The sequence below is a fragment of the Cyanistes caeruleus genome, chromosome 4 (genome assembly GCF_971803275.1).
Source record: "Cyanistes caeruleus chromosome 4, bCyaCae1.hap1.1, whole genome shotgun sequence".
Classification (NCBI taxonomy): Eukaryota; Metazoa; Chordata; class Aves; order Passeriformes; family Paridae; genus Cyanistes; species Cyanistes caeruleus.
This window is the reverse complement of record NC_141704.1, coordinates 55,739,519-55,758,267: the sequence shown is the minus strand read 5'-3', so window position 1 is coordinate 55,758,267 and position 18,749 is coordinate 55,739,519. Positions and strand designations below refer to the sequence as shown.

The following is an 18,749-nucleotide window of genomic DNA, read 5'->3' as shown; positions in this document are numbered from 1 at the left end:
GTCAGTTCTCAAAGCTAGGCAGCTATTGGTTTTCGCTAGGCACAGAGGAAGCTCTTGGCAACCTCTTCCAGAAAAATCATTTCTGTGGGTGGCTTCTTCCCTTCTCACCAAATATCAATTAATGGAAAACCAGCACACAATGTTTTAAAATGTAAGGTTTAGGGACATCATGCATCTTGTCTGTAGCTGTTTATATCAGGGGAGAAAGCTACACTGGATGTACTCACACATCAGAATAGGTTCAACCATAGTTAGATGCATGAGATGCAGAGCAGAATGCTGAGCATCAGGCTATGCAAAGTTCTTCTTGTTGGCTCTTGTGACTGCCCATTTATCTTGTAGTTGCTGGAGATGCCCACAGGTGAAACAGGCAGTGCTAGAGACAGCTGTATCTGCCCTGTAGCTGTCTGTCAAGCCTGCATGACCACAATAAGGTTTGGTGTTTCCATGTGACATTTATGTACATATCCACGGTGCTCATTCTGTGGAGCAGATGGTCTCCAGGCTTTTCTCTGTAGGTACTCCTTGCAGTCCTAACACTGTTCCTTACAGATATTTTCCCTCCAGCAGCTGTCTGAATGGATAGTGGCCAACTTACGAGCCATGGCAATTTACCAGAGAGATTCCAATATCAGCAAAAATTGCTATGATATGACTACAGTGGAGACTGGAACTGCACAGGGCAGCTGAAAATAACAGCAACCAGCCGAAAATGGCATCACTGAAGTCAATGAGCCCATTGAACCCACATTATGTTAAAGGACCTCATCCATGATTCTCTTGACTGTACAACAACCAAGCAAAAGCTACATGGGCAGTCTATCCCAAAGATCCCAGCCATAGCAAATCCGTGTAGGCACAAGTCACCATGTAAACAGTGTCACAGAACCAAGATTCACTTCTTGGTATAAGGAAGGAAGAAGACACAGCTGTATCCACTGGGACTCAAAACTGGCATTCTTGCTGACTGGATGCACCAGGTCAGTGAGAAGACTTCTCCAAATATTTAGAACATAAACGTCATGGGTCAATGGACTGAATAGTTTCCTACTAAAAAGAATTCATGCAAGCATTTAAGTCAGCTTCATGTATCATTGTGCAGAACAAAACCCAGATTAAACTCCTGACAGGAACCCTGTTTTGTTTGTACTGGCTACACTTAAATCTTCCTTTGTGCGGGCAGTATAATGCAGGTAACTAAATGCTCAAGAAAATGAAAAACCTTCTCAAGAGTTAACAGGATTATTACAAAATCCTCCAGCAGCAACATTCCCCACAGACTAAAAGTTTGGCATCCAGAGAGAAAAACAAACTAACAAACTTTCAACTACTTCCTTTAAACAAGGAAGATACATCACTTATTTTAAAGCTGCTTTTCATCTACAGGAATATCTTCAATGCCTATTTAACTAACTGCAATAAGCACAACTTCATACTTCAAGAACAAAAAAAAAAAAAAAAAAAAAAAAGACAAGGTGAGGTGAAGTCCTCAAAAGTTTATTTCAAGTATAAAAATCGTTCAGTGACGTATCTACAGGTTTTTTGTTCAGCATAAAGGTTTAGTAAGATAGAAAGAATTAAGTACCAAATCTCTGTAAAAATACGATTTGATTTTAGATTTTGAATAACAGTGAAAAGGCACTTAACAGAAGATAGCCAATGACAAATACAACCGTTACGTCACAGTGAATGTGTAAGCAAACATAATCTAACACTTTATAAACAAAGAAATTACAGTCTAGCTGAACTCAGACAAGAGTGAATTCGAACTCCCCACACTTCAACTGCAAAAAGAGAAAGAAAAGCAAGAGAAGTTGTCACTAAACTAACAGTTTGCAGCACTGTGTTCAAACTAAGAACTCAAGAGCTCAGTCCATACAAGTGCCACAAAAAGAAATGTAACAAAACTGGGTAGCAGCATAAATATTTCTTAAATGCCCCTGATCTGTATGCCTGAATTGAGGGGTTTATATTTCTAGTCCCAGTTTAGGAAAAAAAGTTTCTACAAAAAACAGAAAGCCTTTTTAGAAGCAAAACAGACTACCGTAGTGGGAAACAGAAGTGTAATGCTTGGGAATCCACTGCAATCCCTTTGCAGCAGAAATATTTTTCCACTGCCAGCAATGGAAAGTATAACAAGTAGAAGATTTTGAGAATCAGGAAAAAAAACCAGGCTATGACAGTTTAAATGAGTTTGTTATTTTTTGGTCAAGATTCAATGAGCTACTCTATCTTAAAAAAAAATAAGATCAAATATGCCAAAAGAAACAATACGTTTAAAACAGCATTTACAGCACCAAAGCATATTTGGACAATAAATACAGGATAAGATGGTAATTATTCACAAATATGAGGAAAATAGGGAAGGAAATTCTCAACACCCACCAGAAAACCGTGGGTTTTTACATTTGTTCAGCAATATGAAGTAAACAAAAAAAAAAAATCATCTTAGTGTTGGCATTTTTTTCTCAGAGACAGTAAGACCTTTGATACAGGAGTGCTATCAAGACTTTTGCATCTTTTTTTCCAGATACATTTTCCTGTAGGTCTGAAACATCTCTTTTGAGTCTTTGACAGGAATGTGAAGATTCTTTCCATCTCCATCCAGGATCTGTATAGCTGTATCAAGGGGAATACTGTCCTCAGCTGCAAGATAGACAAGCATGTTAAAGCAAGAGTCTCAAAGGACTCTATTCCTTATGCATGTGGTAACTAAGGCCTTTCAGTGTCAAAAAGGATGCCACAAACTTCCTTCCTAAAGCACCAGGCACCTCAGATTTAAAACAATGAATCTTTAAGCACAAAATGGCTATCTGGGTGTCAAATCAAAGGAGAGATTTCTGGAGAGTGTTAAGAAAGGTGTGACAGAAAACGTGCATTTGTGAAAGGAAGAGAAGAAGCAAGAGGAAGGGCTAAAAAGATAGCAGACACCAAAGCCCAAGGACACAGGCAACAGCAACAAAAGATGCAAAGGTTGCAAGACTATGTCACCTGCAACACCACAACACAAGCATCAGCATGCAAGCCCTCTGCTCTAAAGCTAAGAAGCAGACAGCAACAAGGCTACAGAATGCATTTTGTTCCCTGTTAGACCACTAACTAGAAAAACAAGATTAGAGCCAGAGCGGTACCTAAAGCAAAGAAACAAGGACAGCTGGGAGCAACCTCACCCAAGATTTAAAAAGGATGGAACAAACAAGATCCTGAGATGTTGTGACAGCTGACTCCTAGAGGGTATAAAAGACCATCCAAAAAGCAATTCAAGAGAAATGAGGAAGATGTTAACAGTGATCCCACTTTTCCTCTGGGTGTCATACAGATTATCTTTTCTAGACTACTGGGACACAGGTCCTGCAATTTGTGAGCACAGGTGTTATGTGTGAACAGCAGCAACCAACTGTGAAAGTCAGATTTATTTTAAAAATCGCTTTCTGTTTTTGCACTACATTCTGCTACATCACTTCCTATATTTTAAAGCATGAAAGAATCTTTATATACAAATTAAAACAAGTTAAATTTAAACACTGTTACCAGTGCTGCATCCAAGTTAACAGCACAGGAAAATTTTAACATTTCCAACAACATATTCATAACGCAATAAAAAGCTACACAAATCTTTGATACTTCTAAGTCTATTCTCTGATATCCACTTAATCAGCAGAATGAGAAAATAATAATTTAAAATGCTTTATTAAGATTTACTACTGTAAAGGAACATTTAAAACCAAGGAAAGAGGATTTAACTTGTATTTCAAATGGGACATTCAGAAGACACTTCACCTGTAGAAATCTCTTCCACTTTCTTTTGCTTCACTGGTTCACATTTTAACCAATCTTCTTTTTTACTCTTGACTCCTAAAAAGAAATTTTCAAAAAATGTTTCTCAGGTTTCTATATCACAAATTCAGGCCTCTATCAAGCATTAAATTCTAGCACATATACTAGCACATGCAAAAGGAAATTTCCTTTGGGTATGAATCTTACTCCAAGGGCTGATATGTACAGCTTAAGATTTGGGTTCATTTAAAAATCAAATACAACATTTGACATAAATATGCTCCAGAATGCACTATGTAAAATGCTGAAAAATGGGGTAAAGAAGAGAAGGAAAAATGGATGCTTAAGGCAAAGATGGCAAAGGTTATGGGGACTGTGGGCAGGATATGTCTGGCCTGAACCTACTCTATTCCTCAATGTCACAAAAGATCTCTCCCTCCTCTGCCCAGCCAGACTGACGCACAACCAGGTGAACAGTGAATACAAATCACATCTCCTTTGGTAACTGCGCCATGGGAATCTACTTTCTACAATCAAGCCAAGCTAACTTCTACAAGTACTTTAGAAAGCCTTCTCCCAAAGTTACTTGAAACTGCCATGCTCTAATTTTCATTCTCTAAGGCTCACAGAAAATTGAAGGTAAACTCCCATGTTCTTTTTCAGCTTAAGACACGGCTATGGTCTGTCACAGAACAAGTTAGGATATCTCAGCTTTCAGCCTCTACAATCCCATGTTTTCACTGTCTGTAGCTTTGCGCAATGTGCATTTTAAAATGAATACACAGTTTTTACTCACAAATGAATCATCAAGACAGCATCATACCTTCTACAATGACTTTATCTCTTTCTGGAGAATTCTTTGCAGCTAAGCTTTCTTCACCAGGGGCTGGATTTCTGAACAGTATCTCTGGACACAGCTTGAACTCAAGGCGTTCCTGTTTGCATGATTTCTCAGCTGTCGAGACAGACACATCTCTTTTTGACTCACTGCTCTGTGACACTTTGGTGGCTCTATGCCAGACAGGTCTGACAGGTGACGTCTCTAATTTTGTCAGATAAATGCGCTCCTGTGCTGTACGTTTAAATGCCACTCTGTTCAGGTAATGTTTTTTGGGTTCCTTTTGAAGATGCAGCTTTAGTCTGTTATTTCTTCTGTTTAGGTATAGAAGATTTTTATCAGGAAACATTTTCTCAGTGCACTTGTCTTTGTTTAGACCATCGAGATGTCTTTCTTTGCTAGAAAAGTAGTTTTTAGACATGGTAGAAGACCGAGCTCTTTTTCTCTGCAGTTTAAGCACAGCGCAATCTGCTAAGGAACTCCTTGGTTTCCAACCATTTTCTCCATTCAATTTTTTAGCTTTGTCAGCATTTAGCATGCAATTGTGTGCAAGCTGCTTAGAACTCTTTGCTTCAGATTGTTTCAGTTTTTCCTCTTCTAGCTTTGCTTTTTTAAATTCTCTCTTCCCAACCATATTTTCCTTCATCTTCCGTTTGTATGCCTGCTCCTGCAAAGGATGAACTTTCACAGATTTATGCTGAGAATACTTTGTGTGTCTTGATTTGAAGTCTACAGTGCTACTATCTGAGAATGTTACAGCATCAGCTTGGTAACTACTCAATTTTTTATGTTTTATTTCTGCTGGTAATTTCGCTTGCTCTTTGACACTAATTCCTACGTCTTGCCTAAGCAGCTCCTTTTGTTTCTTACAGCTTTGCTCTTCAGCTGAAGTCTCTTCACAGGTTTTAAATTTTTGTCCTTGACTGACTTCAGAGTGCTTAATTTCAACGCTTTCTGACTTGACAGATTGGTGAGTGTCCATTTTGGATTTCAAGGTCAAACCTGGGCTGGTTATATCCTGTGAAAGGGACTCAGTTTTGAAAGCTCTCTCCTTCTTTATGGACAGCTTTGCCATGTTGTCTGCATATGTATGATCAGTTTTCTCTGGTAACTCTTGGGAAGCTGTCTGGTGCTCCTTTTTGTCAGAATGAAATTCTTTACTTGACACTTGGGTTCCTTTGTCAATTTGCAGATTTTCCTTACAGCTGCTGCTTTTGTATTTATCAGCATCCTGTTTTTCAAAGGAATTAACTGGTCCAATTTTTTCCTGTGTTGTAGGCAGTTTGTATTCATTATCCACCTTCGGCCTAGGATTTTTGTTCATTGCAGAAGTGTATTTGCAAGTATCTTTAATTTTGCTAATACTGTCTGTGATTTTTTCAGAAATTGTTAGGTCTCCCACTGCAGAGTTTTTCTTTTTCAAGGTATCAGATTGACTGTTTTCTTCTGTCTCTGCAGAGTCAGTATTTTCAGCTTTTGAAAGCTGACAATCATTTTTCTCTGAACCAGATGTTTCTAACTGAGAGGGACAATGAGGTGTTTTATATTCTACAGACAAACCACCTGTTAAAGAGCAATCTTCACTTTTTTCACTGGACTTAGGACTTTTTTGTGGGGCTTTTTCCTCCTCACATGGTTTCTGATTAGGCTGGACACAGCCTTCAAGGTTGTCCTTGTCAGCTGAAGCCTTTTCTGACTGCTGACTCACTTCTCTCTTGCTGTCACTAGAAGGACACTGGTTTTGTCCAGGAGACAGCTCTTGAACCTGATCAGAGCTTAACACCGTAATTTTAGTCTGATTTACTGGGTCCTTTAAACGAGCATTCTTGTCACTAATTTTAACCTCTTTTTGAGACTGATTCTCTGTCCCTTCAGCCACAGAACGATTTTGTGCTGCTCCTTTTGTTAGCATATCAGCACCTTCAATGCCATATGGAAATTCTTTCACTAAAGCAAGCAGCTGATCTTCTAGATATTTACTAGGTTCTCTTACAAAAAAGTTCACCTCCTTTTCTATGCTATTTTTATTAGGCATGGAATTTTGTTTACTGTGGTCTCCTGGAACAGCAGGTGCATTAGTTTTAACAGTCATGCTGATAGAGGAATCAAGTGAATTTTGAGCTAACTTCTGATTTATATTAGCAAGACTTTCTAAGTAATTTTCAGGATGCTTGGAAGATGCCTTGAGACTCGTGTTTTGTTCAGAGGTAGAAACTGCTTTAGGATGATTGCCTCTGCTTTCTTTCTCCAAATGACTTGATGATTCTTCCAACATCCTCAGCAGCAAGCTTTCTCTTCGGGAAGTGTTATTGCCCAGCTCAGTTTTATGCAAGTCCAGATGTTGTTCCTTTTGCCTCGCACCAGATGCATTTCCTTCTGATGTTTGTGTCTCATAGACTGACTTGAACATGCCTGCTATTTGTGCATTATAAAATTTATCACCTTCAACAAGAGAGCATACACTAGAAATACAAAACATCTCATTTTCCAGCACAGTTGTGGATGAATCTCCTGCCTCTAAGACAGCTTGCTTGTCTTTGTGGTCCCTTATACCTTCTTGAGAGATCTGACTACAAAAATTTGTGCATGATTCAGGAAGACTAGCCTTCTTTTGTAATCCAAGCTGCAGATTTTTTCTTTCATCTTGTGCAGATGGACTAACTTTCCTTTGGTTTTCATCACCTAATTTGATCTGTTGTAAATCTGAGTCCACTTTTTGTTCCAGAACACAATCACTGGGTGATGACCTAGCATTTTCTATTGTTCCTTTGGCAGTATTTGCCACATTTAAACCATTTTTCCCCTCTTCTTGCAAGCTACATGTGCTTTCCAAATCGATCACTGGATAGGTTTTACCTTCAGGTGTTGGGATCTTGCCTGCCTGCTCACTTAGTGTTCTTTGTTCACAAAGCACTAAAGGAGAGACAACTGCAACTTGAGGTTCAAAATTTTTTATCAAATTGGAAGTCAATGTATCAAGTTTTTGTCCCACAGAGGTAGCTGTTACAGGTAAAATGGTCTCATCCACACTGGACAGAACATTTTTTTTCCCTGCCTTTGTGTTTTGGTTGGAGGGTGGAACCTGATTTGCTGTAGGGCTTTCATTTGACTGTTTATTTTGCACACTTACAGATTCTGATGGAAACTTCTCCCACAAGCGCAGGCATGCAGCCACCTCTTCCACAGTGTAACTACAATTGCTCTGGTTACAGGATGCATTTTCAGTAAATGGCGTTTTCTTCTGAGCTACCTCGGTCTGGAATTTAGCATCACCAGATGCAGTTGTTTCTGATGCAGGAGAGTTTGTGTGAGCCACAGATGCCTGCTCACCTTTCAGACTTTCTGTGTTCTTCTCACTAGTGTCTTTTAGCAAGCTTTCACCCGAGACAGATGTATCGAGCAGTGGTTTTTCATTACACAGGAGACTCGTCAGTATTTTATCAGCAGTAGCACCAGCTGTCTTCTCTTTCAGCACATTTGTGCTGCTCAATACAAACTGAAGAAATGATGAGTTCTCAGGGCCAATTTGCACAGTCTTTGATGCAGTCTTGACAGAGCTCCCTGCTTGAGTAAAACATGAAGCACTGTTTGAGGAAGTCACAGTTCCTTGAGAAGAGGCCAAGGCATGCACATCCCTTTGTTCCAAGGTGCTCTCAGGATTATTAAACTGAGCTGGGACTTTGCTCTGAGAGGGAATAGGAGTGAAGCTTGATGAAAGGCTTCCCTGCTCCACCTGAGGGTCACTTTGAGTCACCTCCAATCTTCTGTTATCAACACTGGCTAGGTTTTTGTCCTTTCTTTCATCATGTGAAATCGCAAGTGTGGGCCTCTCTGTCCCCACTGGTTCAGATGGGGAAAGTGGTACATTTTGTTTGGGCACACATGGAAGACAATTAGCAGGAGAACATGGATAGCTAGTAGGAGGAAGAAGAGTACTTTTGGCATGATAGATTTTTTTTTTATAATTATGAACCGTTTCAAGCAGGACAACCCTTTTTTTAAGACAGTTCAGCTTTTCAGCTTCCCAAGCTAGCCTCTCCTTTGTAATTCCTATTCCCTGTGTTGTTGCCGCTGAAGAAACCTGAGCATTAACAGGTCCATTCATCAAACTACTAGTCTGGCTCTCTGGAACTGAAGCAGTTTCATTCAGTGGCTTTGAAGAAAGAGCTTCTATTTCTTTCACAACATCAAGCAGTTCTTTGGGAATGCCAGGGGATGACACAGAGCTTTCATTAAAAGACCGATTTGTTGTCACACTTCCACTTGGATTATAGACATTCCTGACTGATTGACTGACTTCTCCAGATGGCTGCTTCTGACAGAGCTGCTGAATACTATTAAACCCAGGAGCATTTTTTGGATCCAGTGGGCACCTCTGCTGGTTAATGTTGTATCCATTAGGTACATTTTGCACTTCCTGTGGTGCACCCATTGAAGATTGTGCTGCATGTCTTGAAACACAGTTGGCAGGCAACAAAGATGGTGCAGAACATCCTCTGGGAGCTTCTGATGTCATCTGACTCTGCTGAAATTGTGGCAGATGTATATTTGCTCCAGTATTTTGATTCATTGAATATGAAACTTTACCCTGTTGAATACTGGAATTAAATATTTGGGGCTGGACATGTTGCCCAGGAGTACCGAGAGGAAAAGAATTACTCTGGGGATGAATGCCACCTTGATGTAGTGTTGCAAGTCTCAGAGAATTATGCTGCAGCATTTCTGGCTGCATGTTGTAAGCACTGGGATTGGCATACTGAGGCTCCCCAAGCAGGCTCCTTACACTATTCCCTGTGTTCATTTGAGAGGACAGAGGGGGTAAATTTCTGCAGGGATAACTGCAGGGATTAGAGACTGGCCAAGAGGTCAGAGTCGTCTCTGGCCGCAAAGGTGAATTCTGACTGGGAGGTTTTGGTGCTGTTATGTACATCTGTTGATGTCGTTTAACTGAGTATTTCGATGTGAAAAAATTATTACCAGTTACAGATGTTCCTGGTGAGGTTTGATCTGAAGTTTTGAATCCTTCAGCATTTACAGTAGGGAAGGCAACATTGATAGTTGGCATATACACAATTTGGTTATTTTCAGCATAAGTGCATGCATTTTTAGAGGAGTTGGCATTTGTCTGAGGAAAAGTATGTCCATTAGGAAGTAACTGACTGAAACACGCTCCTTCACTTTGTAGGTTTGTATTTGCATCAGCATTCTGGACTGGCCTTACATTCCAGTCCATCTTCTCTTGTTTTCTTTTTCTTCAGGCAAAACCAAAATGCTACAAAAAAAATTTTACAAAAATTACAACCTTTTGATCAAGACCTATTTAATTTACTAAGAAGCAATTTAGAATGCATCATGAACGGAACCGTTGAACTTAAAATTGCTGGGTAGGAGAGCAACCCCATTAGCACAGCCACGGACATAAAATGCTGTCAAAGTCAAGTTGCATAAATTGTTTCCCAGAACACGGTAAAGTATAAAAGGAAAAGCAACTAACAACTCTACTGACTATCTAATGATTAAAAAAAAAGTCACACTATTCTGCTAATTCTATTATCATTCAACCTTTTAATTTAACAATAGATTGCTATATTTAGCTTCTTAATCCTAAAACAATGGAAAAAAGCCCCAAGGTAGGTGTATGACATGACACAATGAACAATACTAAAGAGCTGAACACAAGAAACACCTACAGAATAAAATACAGGCCAGGGTTTTCAGACAGTATGACTCAATTTCAATTATACCTTCAAATACAACAAAATAAATGGAAAAATTATTTTGGGTTTAGTAAAAATCTCTCATAATTATGTTGCCCACTAGTTTAATTTTGAGAAACATGACTGTGCCTCTACAGGCACATCAGTGATCCACAAGCAAAGAGCCCCTAATTCTGTTGGCAGCATTAACTTACTCAGCTGGGAGAAGGAATGAAGCATAAAAATGACAACAACACTTATGCTACTGCAGTACTTACACCTTCAGGAGCTGACAAAGTCACATATCTCTATGTCTTCATGTGTTATATTCCAGAATGCACATGGATTACCAACAAACCCAAATGGGTGAGCATGTTACTCTGTAAAGTCTTTAGAGACAGTGCCTTCAAAGCCTAACACTATTTCAGCCTCCAAAAATGCACAAAATATCACAAAAAAACCCATGACAACTGACAGGAATGAATGCTTGTCTGCATCTCAATAAGCTCCTTTGAGTATGATCAAACCCACCTAGGACAGAACAAACACCTTGCTTTGTGCAGGGTGTTAAGACAGTTTCTCAACAGAATCTTTCATGCCATTTCTCCCAGGTTACCCAAGGCTCCTGACATTCCTTCATGGGCTCTTTTAGATTTTAAGACTCTTCTGATTTCAAATTTGAGAATGAGAAGTATCACTCATATCTAGCCTATAAGAAATAAAAGACCCAGTGTTATAGTTTTCCAGGTGTTATTTTCAAGATTCAAACACAGCTCTATCTTTCTTCACTCTTTTACTTTCTCTGCTCTCATAAGACACCGACAACAAAAGAAGACAGGAAAATGAAGTGGCATAGGAAATTCGTAAAAATCATCAACATCAGTGTCCAGGCAATACTTACAGTGATGCAGGAATCTTAGCAGACAAAACAGGTTTTTGCATCCAAGGTTAAGCTTTCAGGCTGCTAATGTTACACTGGGTATTTCCTGAAAAATTATTTGGGATAAAACAATCCTTGAATTAGACAAATGCTGAGGAAACTTAAGGCATTCACATTTTCTGGGAACATAATTGTAAGAGAGGCAAACAAGACTAAGATGCTAACCACTAGTAACTGTAAAATCCTTGCTAGAGGAGGAACTTCGACTACATGCAGCTTCACAACTTCACTAAGAGTAAAATCCAATTACCGTCACCATCAAGATCAAAAATAAATTAGAAACCCCTTGTTGAAGCCAGGCTGGAGACAAGGGGAAGGGTTCATTGCAATGGTAAACCCTACAACCCAGCCCAAAAGGACCAGGGGTGAAGGCTGTAATGGATATACTTTGTAATTATTAATTTGAGTTATGTGTTACAGGAATTACTGTAAGAGGAAACACACAGGACCATCCCCAAGAATCACCTGTTGTTTTGAGAGAAACTGTTTACCCCTAAAGCTGTTGGTCTGGTGTTTGTTACTACACTCCAAATCTAACTCAGCAGGCTGCATCAAGTCCCTCCACTCTCGTGTCAACAGAGAGATGCAGTACATGGCATCATAACTCGCCTGAGCCTTGTAGCAGGTGCCTGAACTGATTAGTCTGGGGCCTTACCCTGCCTTTGGGTGCCAGATGCTCTCATGGAGGGAACTACCTGTTCTCTTCTAGGAATAGAAAAAGTCAGAAAGATAAAAGCATGAAGGGAAAGTTACCCTGCCTATTTGTGTTACAGCTCATGCTCTTAGAAATGCTGAGCACTATCTAAATGCAGCTGAAGTCTAAGTTATTCCCCTACAAACAAACAAGAGCCTGAAGCCCAGTAGAACACTTCAGCTGAAACAGACACAACTCTACAACTCTTGCCAGTGTCTGTGTTAGAAGCCTTGAAGTGACTGTGGAGAAATCAGAAGGCCACGGGGTCCCTGTGATGGCACTATCTGCCCAGGAAAAGCTTGACAGGTAGGTGGCTGGAAACTGCCTGAAAGTGACTTTCTGAAAGAAACGTTTTTTTTCTGAAAGAAAAGTTGATCAAGACAACCAGGACAGAAATACATGGTCCAATTTGATTTCAGATAATCATATGTCAAATTCCTACCTCCTTGAAGCCTGACTAGGCCTATGAATCAGACTAACAATTAAACTGAGTATGGTGTCAATGGAGGCACCGTAACTGTGTCTGTGAATGCTTTTCCACAGGCAAAAACCCATGCCAAATCAGGTGAGCACTCTCACAAATCTGTTACTGTGTGCTATTTAACCTGAATTGCAAATATGTCACACGACCCCCTGAATTTCAGAATCAGAAGCCTGGGCCCTCCTGTAGGGTCTGGAATCTAACTACAAACTCCATTGGAAAACACAACTGTACTTCTGGTATCACTAACATATGCTCAAAGATAAAGGTCTTGAGGTAACCAAGGTCCCCAGAATACTTCCTGGGACAGTCCCACAGATTTGGGACTGAACACGAGAAGGCTGGTTTTCAGTCATTTTTCAGATGTAGCCCCTGTGTGCCAGGTAAAGTCCTATTGAATCACAAATTTTTAAAAAATTAAGAACTTTAGAAAAGTTAAAGCTTTTAGCTAGTGATAGACTTTGCTGGAATCAATTAGAGTTAATGATTAGGTTAGAAGCAGGATTTGAGATAATAAATCCAGGGATTTAGATAACGAATTACTTGTAATTGTATGTTCGTTTAGCTGTGCTTATAATGAGGAACAGGAAAACTGATAAACAGGCCCAGGAAGAACACAGATCTTACATCTGGAAGCCCATTTAAAAGTCACGAAGGGAGGAAAGTGGAGTTCCCCCAAGTGTCAGTTGTAATGTCAACCATTGTAAAAGTAGAAAGGTCAGAGTGAGGAAGATGGGTTATCCTTCATCTTTTACAACCACTCCTCACTGAAAATGACCACCCCCTCAATTCAAGGTACCAACCACACAGGAGTAACAACCTTTTAAACTTATTACCATGTATTTTAATATGAAGCAGAGAATGGAAGGTGTTAGCATTATGAATATGTATTAGTATTTTGGGTATTCAAGACTTTTGTAAATAAATATACACTGGAATCTTTTGTGAATTTGCAGTGCATCTTAGGGGACTACCCCAAGTACCTGCCCTGTGCTGATTAAACATATGCTTTCTAACTTTAAACTGTTACAGTCTTTTATCCATCAACAGATTGATATTGATACTAGATCAACATCAATATTTAGTAAATCACTATGAGTTTGTCTTCCATCTGAGACCCAGCAGCACTCACTGCAGTCCTGCATCACAAACAGTCCTGGATTACTCAGAGCCCACTAACATCAGCAGCCACAACGCCCAGCACCACACGGTCCCAGCTATGTTCTGCTATGCTTGTTCTGTCATCCTGCATCCTGTCTGGATGCAGCCACAGTTACCACCAAACCCCTGGTTAAAACCTCCCTAAGCCTGTGCTAAAGGGCCCTGACACCAGGAATCTTAAAAGCCTGTTTAGCCCCAGGTATTCGAACCAGGCAGCCCACAGAGCCCCAACACGTTTTATTGGCTATTGCCAACAAGCCCCTGTGCTGCAGTTTTTCCCACCAGGGTTTGAGCAAGGGCCCTAGTGCCCCTCCCATCACTTCACCAACTGGAAATGCCCCAGCCCTTGGTGACCCAGACTTATCACATGTAGTTGGCACCCCAGACAGAACCTGATGATCCTTCTCAGGTGCCATGGATGGTGCATCTTACAGAGACTTCCCATTTGGAGGTAGATGCCACCATCAATGGCATCACCATCTGTATGTCCTCATGGGCAGTCAAAATTCTGCTTTCGGTTGATCACAATGGAGGGGACCACTTCTCTCACCCTCTGCAGTAGCCCTCAAGCTCCAGGAGCCCCTTCAGCCCTTCTCAAGATCAATCAAGTGTGGCTTCATTAAAAGCCAGCCAGCCTGAGGACCTGTTTTTGAGAGGTTCTAACCGCTGCTGCAGAATAACTCCTACACAATTCTGGTCAGGTCTGCACAGCAGCAGTTTATCACTGCATGTAGCTGCAGAGCTATGCACCACAAAGAGCAGCCAAGTAACAGACTCTGCCGAGTTGAACCTTGCCCAGATGGGGTAGTGACAGAGTTTATATATACATATATATATACCTCTGCATTACACATTGTTTTTCACAGGACTACAGGTACATGTCAGATAAGCAAAACACAGCAAGCTACCAAAAAGAATGGTAACATACAGATTACATCAGATAAGCTTCAGATAAGATACTTTTACAAGTATTTCTCTCCAATAATTTGGCCACTCTTGCTCAGTGAGACCATTAGGCCATGATGCAGATATTTCTAACTAGAAAAGACCTACAAAGGCCTGCAAGGTATTAGCTTTTTTACTTCCACAAACAGAACCACTCATAGACCAGACCTTCCATGATGCTCCTGGGGAGGTAAAATCTCCAGGAACTTCTGAATCCAAGTCCCCCTACTCTGGGGCCTCTGTGAAGCACCTCCTCTACCTCCAGTGACCCATGCTATTAACATGCCTCAGAGCCGCAGAACATCATGCAAGCCCCAAAATTCATCATGTCTCTTCTCAGAGAACTGAAAAGTGAGTATTCACTTCCCCTTTTAACAGCCTCAGCCAGTCAGCTCACAAGTTCAGTGGGTCCTGACATCTAACCACAGCTGCTGGAGCAAGACACTGCATCCATGGGGGTAAAGCAGCTCAAACAATACCCGGATTGTAAAAGTTATCAGTGATGGATGGAGATGGGGAATAATGCTGCACTTGGTGTAGAATAATGCTGAGACTAGCCTGATTCAATAATCTCAAAGCTGAACATTCTGAGGATGTGAGGAACAATGTTTCCTGGCAGAAACTGGCACAAGTGAGGATGCAACAAAGCTCCTGATAAAGCAACCAAAAAGTGACAGTACTGATAATTTACCTGACATTGCTGAGCTAAAGGCAACTGAGCTGAAACAGTTGGCCCAGAAACATCTGACTGACAGTCGACCGCTATAAAAACCCAGTCCCAATTTTTAACAGCAGGGACTTTTTAAAAATGCAAAATGCATACCTAAAGGCCTGGAATTTGGTGCTCCAATAGTCTATTGAGTGTAAGTCCAGCTGCATTCAAAAGAACAAGTCTGGTTCACAAATACTATGGTTTATTAAATGCAACATACATGGCTTTTTTGGAGTGCCAGTAGTATCTGCATAAACTGCAGAGTAGCTAAATATAGCCCTAACAATACAATGGCAATCACAAGCTCAATTTCTCACATCAAAACACTCTGCATAGCCAAGGACACAAGTCTAACCAAAAGGTGCCCCTTCTGCAGAGAGCGAGGAAAATGTGTCCCAACAATTTTCATGTCAAATTCTCATCCCCAGCTAAACACAAAATCAGGGTCCTTTTATACCTTATTAGCCATTATTGTGCAGAGTGCTGTGGATGGTCCAATTTTCTGCTCTTAGGGGTTGTGTTGTATGCAGTATTTCTTGGTAGGAGGTATACCTGGTAGCAGTTGTACAGAACATTTCCTGGTATTGAGACTGCTCTATTCCTTTGCCACTTTACATTCCTACCCAACGCCATGGCAACAAAAACCTCCATCAGGTTTCCATGTCTGCTGTGATCACTGATGCTCTGATGTGTGAGCTCCATCTCATACTGAGCTTTGCTATTTACTTCACTGTTTTATGCTTCTAACACTCTTAACATACTCCCTTCTAGAAGTGTGTGTGGAGATACCTCCTTTGAATGGGGACAATCCAAGGTTCCTTCCCAAGGCTGAGTTAAAAAGATATGCACACAGACATTGGTATGAGTAAGCAACACCAATCTCTACTTGATTATTTTGCCAGCTTTAAAAATATCACTGTAATAATAGTTAACTATCTATACTGTGTAGTAATTTATTTTAGTTAAGGTCCTTTAGTCTAACTAGTATTATGATCAATATTATCATCAGTATTAACACCATTAAAAAAATTAATATTGGTTTGCCTTCCTTTATCCTGTGGGATGAAGCTGTATAAAGATTCAACTGCACCTTAGGAATTCTTTAGGCACAAACCTTTACTAAGTCTGTGTCTAGAACTGGATCCAGCCACACCCAGACTCCTCTGACGAGGAGTTTAGAAAGCAACAGGATCCCTTCTATACCCTGTGACTCAACAGGAGAGTACACATGATAAACCTTGTGTGAAGCTTCCATTCTGCCTGTGACAGCTACCTGTCATAAATTTATGTCAAATAAAATCATAAAATTATTCTTCTAATCATAAATTTATGGCAACATAAATTTTGCCCCCTCTCTGCCTCACAATGCAGTTGCAAAAGCTGCCAAAATAATCAATGCCATTTACCTTTCCTCTTATCTATGCACAGTCAGTTTAGACATTAAAGACATTCCTCCAGTGTTCCACCCACTAGGCCTACCAAGCTCACTTTTTCGGGGTTTTTTGTTTGGAGATGAAGTGAATACACTTCATTCTAAAATGGCATTAATTATTACTCATTTACCTCAGCCATGGCTATAGTCCTGCCATTGATGCTAAGGTAGCTCGAGCAATATTAGCCGAAACCTCTCCCTCTCCTGATGTGTCTCATCACATGTATCTTGCTGACTTTCCTAGCACATATAGATAGGAATCTTATATAAGATATGACTCCAGATTTCAGCCCTCAAAGAACACCAGGAACTTTCTATCTCCCTGGTAAATGTCAGGGTCCTGCCCAGAATGTAAAGTGTTGGGGTTATTTTTAAAGGAATCTTTTTGCATGCCAGTACCAAAGGTATTTCTGAAAGTGTCTTGCAGTCTGTTTCCCTTACCCAATCTACTCCCTGCTCCAAATGCAAATATTGAGTCTCCTAGGTTCTTCTGTCATGAAAGGCCCAGGTTTTAGTCAGCTGGGTGACTCTCTCTATTCCTTGCTGTGCACATATTGCACCTGGGACTGGAATATGCACAAACACTTCCAACCCTTCTCCTAAAAATATTCAACAATATCAGTGTCCATTTGCACAATGGTATATAATAAACATTAATTATAATAATTAAGCTAAGCAACTCATCAAATAACTGTACCCTCACCACTTATGTGCAATACAACACACACTGATGACATAGGCAAGACGTAACTGTACAATCACTCTGAGTCAATAAAGTGGATTGACTGTAGTCATGGGATGAGCTCAACTCCTTGACCAAATTATTGACAGTTTGGCTCAGGCTCACAAGGAAGTAAAGGTCTAGGCCATAACCAGGTATAGTCAAGGACTTTTCTAGCTCCAACCTATTGTTTGAAAACCCATGTAGGAACAGGGTGACACAAAGAGCTTTGATGTATAAGAGCTGGGAACACCAGTCAACCGAATAACACATTAATAGCAGGTAGTTCTTCCAAGACTAATTAGCAAGGAACACATGAAATTGTGGGTGCAAGGAATTTCATGCCTACCTTTTCCATGGCATTTAATTTGACTATAAGCCAACCACTTGTACTAGTTTGAAATCAAACCAGTGAGAGATCGCAAGTCAGAACTATAATTTAATAGGAAAATGATAAAAAGAATAAATGCAATAATATCAAAAACACTGACAGAGTCAGAATACAGCCTGGAACCTTGTTAGGGTGATGGTAGTCGTCCAGATGAGGTGGTCTTGTTAAAGCGTGATCCTCTGGAAGAAAGGGGGTCTGGTCTTCAGCTGAAAGTCCAGCAGTAGCTCCTGTCCTCTGGAAGTCCCATAGGTAAGGGCTGCTGTGGTGTTCGAATTCTCAGCTTATATCCAGTATGGAATGCTTGGCTCCTCCCTCGGGGAGGAGCATCTCACAATGGGATGGTGAGTCATGAGATAAGGCCTTGATGAGCCATTAACAGAAAACAGTCCAGGAGGAAGTTATCTCTGAGTCATGCAGCAAGGCAGTGGTGGGCCCATTAACAGGGGACAATACAGGGGGAAGTTATTTATGAGTCATGGGGCAGGGCATTGATGGGCCCATTAACAGAAGGTAGCCCGGGGGGGGGGGGGGGAGGCAGGGAGCACTGCCTCACCTGGTTTCAACAGTACATGAGGATGGTGATAGAATATACTGCAACCCAGGACACCACTTTATTCAACGAATATTAAAGTCCAGGTGAGCCTTTTTTTGATCTCTCCCAGCTGCACGGTTGTAACCTGTCCTTGAGCTGGGTCACCTCTAAGTTATTCCTTGCTAAAAGACTCTTTTACCAACTGCAGATCTCTGGTGATTGACATTGTGCATGACTTCATATCATAGGGCATTACGATAATGTATTAATACTTTTGAATTATTACTGTTATTGAATCTCTACAGTAAGATTAAAGTGCTAGGGCACTTCCTTAAGCCTCACTTTTACATCATTTCACTTCAAATAAAACCACTTTTCCAGCTACCTGTGCCAGTGGTTCCCTAAGTGGTCTAAATCTCCTCTGCAACA

At 40.6% G+C, this 18,749-nt stretch overlaps 1 protein-coding gene across 8 annotated transcripts in view; it reads right to left on the bottom strand.

The window, feature by feature from the left end:
* Positions 1–1,481: 1,481 nt before the first annotated feature.
* The window catches only part of RESF1 (retroelement silencing factor 1), a 27,241-nt gene continuing 9,973 nt past the window's right edge, over positions 1,482–18,749 (bottom strand). For 4 of the 8 annotated variants that reach the window (XM_086884827.1, XM_086884828.1, XM_086884830.1 and 1 more), the window contains 4 exons: positions 11,213–11,297; positions 4,601–9,887; positions 3,781–3,855; positions 1,482–2,646 (listed from right to left, as the gene is read on the bottom strand). In XM_086884827.1, the coding sequence (XP_086740953.1) occupies positions 2,504–2,646; positions 3,781–3,855; positions 4,601–9,848 (5,466 nt within the window). In that variant the 5' untranslated portion in view covers positions 9,849–9,887; positions 11,213–11,297 and the 3' untranslated portion in view covers positions 1,482–2,503. Of the gene's footprint in view, positions 2,647–3,673; positions 3,856–4,600; positions 9,888–10,842; positions 11,021–11,212; positions 11,298–17,911; positions 18,149–18,749 lie in introns of those variants that run through there. The other 4 variants (XM_086884831.1, XM_086884833.1, XM_086884829.1 and 1 more) reach the window with 3 other exon arrangements.